Source organism: Neomonachus schauinslandi, chromosome X (assembly GCF_002201575.2).
Source record: "Neomonachus schauinslandi chromosome X, ASM220157v2, whole genome shotgun sequence".
NCBI classification, from domain to species: Eukaryota; Metazoa; Chordata; class Mammalia; order Carnivora; family Phocidae; genus Neomonachus; species Neomonachus schauinslandi.
The window spans coordinates 4,559,767-4,564,109 of NC_058419.1; the positions used below are offsets into that span (position 1 = coordinate 4,559,767).

Sequence of the window (4,343 nt, forward strand, 5' to 3'; positions counted from 1 at the left end):
GAAATTTGGTAGTCAACCTCAAGTGTTTCAAGGTATGAACTCAAGGTGGGGAAAAATGTGGATGTGGGAAGATTGAAGACAGACCCAGGTCTTGGATCAGGGGTGGGTGGCAGGGCCCTACAGCCAAAGGACTTGGGAAGGTATCTGTTCCCTAGGACATTAGTCAACAAAGGGGAAATTAGAGGTGGGCTCAGTTTTCACTGAAGCCCTGAGCTAGAAGCTCTAGGTTCCTTAAAGTGATCCTGCCTCTGACTCATTGGATTTATGCTACACACATAGGAGATTGTAAATTTTCTTTTCTCCCCCAATTGTCTCTTCCGTTCCACCAAAGGAAACCTCTAGCTGCCACCGGTGGCCGAGGCGCCCGGGGGTGGGTGAACATCTCTAATGAGTCTTCGGGCACAGCCTGAATGTACAGAGTGTGGAGGGAAAGACGGACACCCTGGAGACTCGACCAGCGGCTGGGGAACACCCTGCCAACACCGCGACAGCTTAGGAGCCTTCCGAGAGGATTCTCGAGGCCCAAGCCAGTCTAAACCCGCAACGGGCATTTTAGCGGTCCCGGGGCATCGCCCGGTGACACCAGCGGCTGAGTAGGGCTTCTGTGATTTCTGTCTGGCCGGCCCTGGCCGTGCCTGCATTTTACCGGGCACTCAACGCAGGCGGCGTTTCAGCCCACGGTTTGTACCTGCTGGGGGTGGACTGAGGCCCTGCAGGGAGCCAAAGGCCACAGACTCTCAGACAAAATAGCCTCAAGCTTGGAGGCATTTCTGCTTCATGGATCTCTGGAAGATCATCGAGTTCCATGCCCAGAATGGAGTTGGGGGCTGGTGCTTTGGGGGAGGTGGCCCTGCACGTGGGGAGAATGTGCTAGAGAGGCTTCTCTGCAAGGCCGCCTCTTACTGATGCTCCCAGCCCCACAGCCCAAAGAAGGATGGCGGAGCTCAAGCCCTGGGCACCGACCAGGGCAGGTGTCCCTGCCGTGGTCGGTCAAGGAAAGGACAGTAAACCAGTGTGGGGCCAGCGGCTCCTGGCCTGTCCCGGCGGGGCCGGGAGTCAGCCTGGGAGGCGGCGGCGGGCTGGGGAGGGGGCCACCTGCAGGCTGACGAGAGGCAAGGAAGGAGAAGGCCTCCTCCCACTCCTCCTCCTCCTGCTCCTCCTCCTCCTCCTCCTCCTCTTCGCCCTGCAAGGGGGCGGTGGGACACCTGGCTAACGCAGTCCCCTAAGCAGCAGTCGGCCACGTGGCCTCTGGGGACCCAGGGCGTGGGTGAACTAGGAGGGTCTCCGGGGAGGACCTCAGTGCCCTGGCTGGGACAATGCTAAAAGGACCACATGGCCCGCACCGTTGACCGGGGACGGCCCCCCACGTCCGCCCCCTCCCCCGGGCCTTTGCTCCGGGCTTGAAAGCGTGCATCTTGTTTGGGGCTCTCGAGGCCCACGGGCTCAGAGAATGACCTCTGACCTCCTTTAGGCGGCCCGTCAGGGTGGGGAGAGGGATGCAGGACACAAAGACGGCTTGGGGTTTGCCCCGAATGTTTGGCGTCTTGTTTTAACGCGGCAGGCGAGCGTCCGCTGTCCTGGTGAAGGACCGTGAGTGACCAGAATGTTGGCGCGCTGACAGGTCACTCGCGTGGCTGGCCCTTTATCAGGTCACCGGCTGGCTGTGTTGTGATGTCACCCCCAAGTAACGCGCCGCCGCTGAGTATGGCCAGCGAGGAGGATAGTTGCCGGCCGGGCCGGGCGCCGGGCCGCGGGCCGCTGCCCTTCCCCGCAGAAGCCGCGGCTCCCGCCCTGGGCTCGGAGAGCGGTGCTCCTCCAGCCGCCCCTGCCGCCACGCTGGCCCAGCCGGTGTCAGCTGGGGACCCTGGCTTCAGGCTGCTGCCCAAGGAAAACGCTTTTCGAGCCTTGCCCCAAGAGCCTCTGTTCAAAAGGCCATGCACCAGCCGGGACGCCCTGCCCGTGGGGGCAGGCCATCTCCTCTGCCTGCCCTTCCCCAAGAAGCTGTGGAAAATCGTCAACAGCGACCAGTTTGCATCCATTTGGTGGGACAACAATGGCACTTGTATGGGCATCACCGAGAAGCTGTCTCAGAAGGAGATCTTGGAGAGGGATGGCCCCAACGAAGTGTCTGAAACGGGCTGTATGAAGAGTTTCGTCCGCCAGCTCAGCCTCTATGGATTCGGCAAACTGCGCCAAGACGTTCACACATCCGTGAGCCTTACCCACTTTCTCACCGGAGGGGCACCCGTCCACGTCCTGAGCAAGGTAAGGGTGGGCGCCCCCACCCCTGCGGGGGGCATGGGCCGCCAGGCTCCGGGGTGCTGTGGGCGGGTGGGCGGGAGCCCCCAGGACTGCCTCTTGGGAGTCGGGCGCCCGTGTCCGCCTCTGGGCGCTGGTGACAGCGACTGAGACTGAACGTGGGGAGAGTGCTCAGGATGGGGCCATGCATGTCGGGGTGCTTCCTTCAAGGACACCTGCGCTGTAGCCCATGCTGACCGGAGCTGACACCGGGGGGGTGGGTGGCGGGGAAGGCGCACGGGGAACGGCTAAGAGAATGGGTCCTAAGAGTTCTCCTCACAAGGAAGAAAGGGTCTTTTCCTTTTTTCCTTCCTTTCTTCTGCCCCCCTTTCCTATTTCTTTGTCTTTGCTTCTTTTGGTGGGGTATCTCTGTGAGATGCTGGGCATCAGCTAAACTTGCCGTGGTCATCGCTTCACAGCACATGTAAGAGAAGGCATTGTTCTGTCCACCCCCAGCGGAGGGCTGCCTGTGCGGCCCAGCCCTGTAAAGCCCGGGAAACAGGGGATCCTCCTGCCCTGCCGCTGGGGGCGGGAACCCCGCGTCAGCAGGGGCTGTGTGTGCGCACGCATGACCCCGCGGCTCTAAGCCGTCCCCGGAGGTGGGAAGGCGGGCCCCTTTTGGTGAACCAGCGGTGTCCCCTGGTCATCTGGGGGCCGTGCTAGCCCCAAAGCGCTTTGGGAAGCCTGTCGAGGGCTGAAGGAAGGGGCGTGCTTCCCCAGCTCAGCGGGCCCCTGGAGGCCCAGAGCCAGGGACTCCCACCCCGGGGGTGGGGGGGTCAGTGCGGGGGTGGCGCGCGATTCTGCGGCCAGCCAACGTGGGCTCCGAAAGCCGCCGCATCTCCTGCCCCGTCTGCAAACTCCACGCACCCCCTTCTTCGGACTCGGACGCTGACCCCCGCCGGCCACTTGTAGTCCTTGCCCACGGGTGACGTGGGAGTCCTCAGCGAGCGAGCGTTGAGGGTGCGGACGCTAGTGCGCAGCTTCCTGTTGGGACTGTGACCTTCTCGCAAGAGGCCTTGGGGCCGACCGCTGGGTGAGGCCGCGGAGGGGCCTCGATCGTGGTTGCCGCTTGCCATCAACTCTGATGTGATGGGGACTTTCTTTTCCTCTTTACAGTTTGCACCCCAGTTACAGTTCTACAGGAGCCCCTTCTTTCAGAGAGACTGCCCGCACCTGCTGGTGAGGATGAAGAGGAGAGTGGGCGTTAAATCCGCGTCAAGGCAGACGGAGAGCGAGCCTGAAGCCCTGGCGTCCCCCCGGCAGCACCTAGAGCCAGCCCGCGACCAGAGGGAGTCCTGTCCTCTGCTGAGGACCAGCGGGAGCCGCTGAGCAGCCGACAGCGGGGCAGCCCCACCGCCCGGGGCAGGAGCCAGTCGGCCCCTCCAGCCACGCTCGGGGCGGCGGCCAGGCCCACCCTGACAGAGTCGGCCCCAGGGTGCCCAGGCGCCCGTCACCCTCGCGGCTGATGTGGCCGAGTCTGCGGCGTTCCCCTGGGTCTGTCTCCCCTGCCTTCCGTGCAGATGCACCCTTGCGGGCTGCTGCTGGGCCTGGCCGCCGGGCCCCCCGTGCTGCTCCCCGAGCCCACCACGCAGCTCCCCGGGGCTGGGCTGCTGCCCGTGTGCCACCCCTGGGCGCCCAGCGTGGCTGCTGCACCCGCCGCCCCCGGGACTGTGATTCCTCATCCCCCAAACCCCTTCCACTGCTGTCCGGACTGCCGCTGTTCCCCCGAATACCTGCCACCTACCGACGGGTCCCCCGAGTACCCCCACTGCGCACACTACAGCAGCTAGGGGCGGTCTTGTCGTCGGGTAACAGGCAGGCCAATAAAACGTTTCAGAAAGGGAGCCCTTTTCTGATGACCCCCAGTGCTCGTGGCCTCCGCGATGGCTCTTTCTCAGCAGCTGGCTAGCCCTCCGCTCGCTTTCTGCCGGCGTGGTGAAGAGTGAAGCACAACGCCCCTCCCGGCAGAACGCAGGGGCCCAGGAGACCTCCGGTCAGGCCCCTCGGAGGTTCCGCATCCCATCGTTAACAAGGCTCTTTATGGC

The 4,343-nt window shown here is 63.7% G+C and overlaps 1 protein-coding gene across 1 annotated transcript; it reads left to right on the forward strand.

Moving 5' to 3' along the window:
• Positions 1-1,671: 1,671 nt before the first annotated feature.
• On the forward strand, positions 1,672-4,088 carry LOC110574609 (heat shock transcription factor, X-linked-like). The gene is made up of 3 exons (XM_021683363.1): positions 1,672-2,265; positions 3,427-3,573; positions 3,819-4,088. Exons 1-3 carry the CDS (start codon positions 1,672-1,674, stop codon positions 4,086-4,088), a joined length of 1,011 nt encoding a protein of 336 aa, XP_021539038.1.
• Positions 4,089-4,343: the final 255 nt, after the last annotated feature.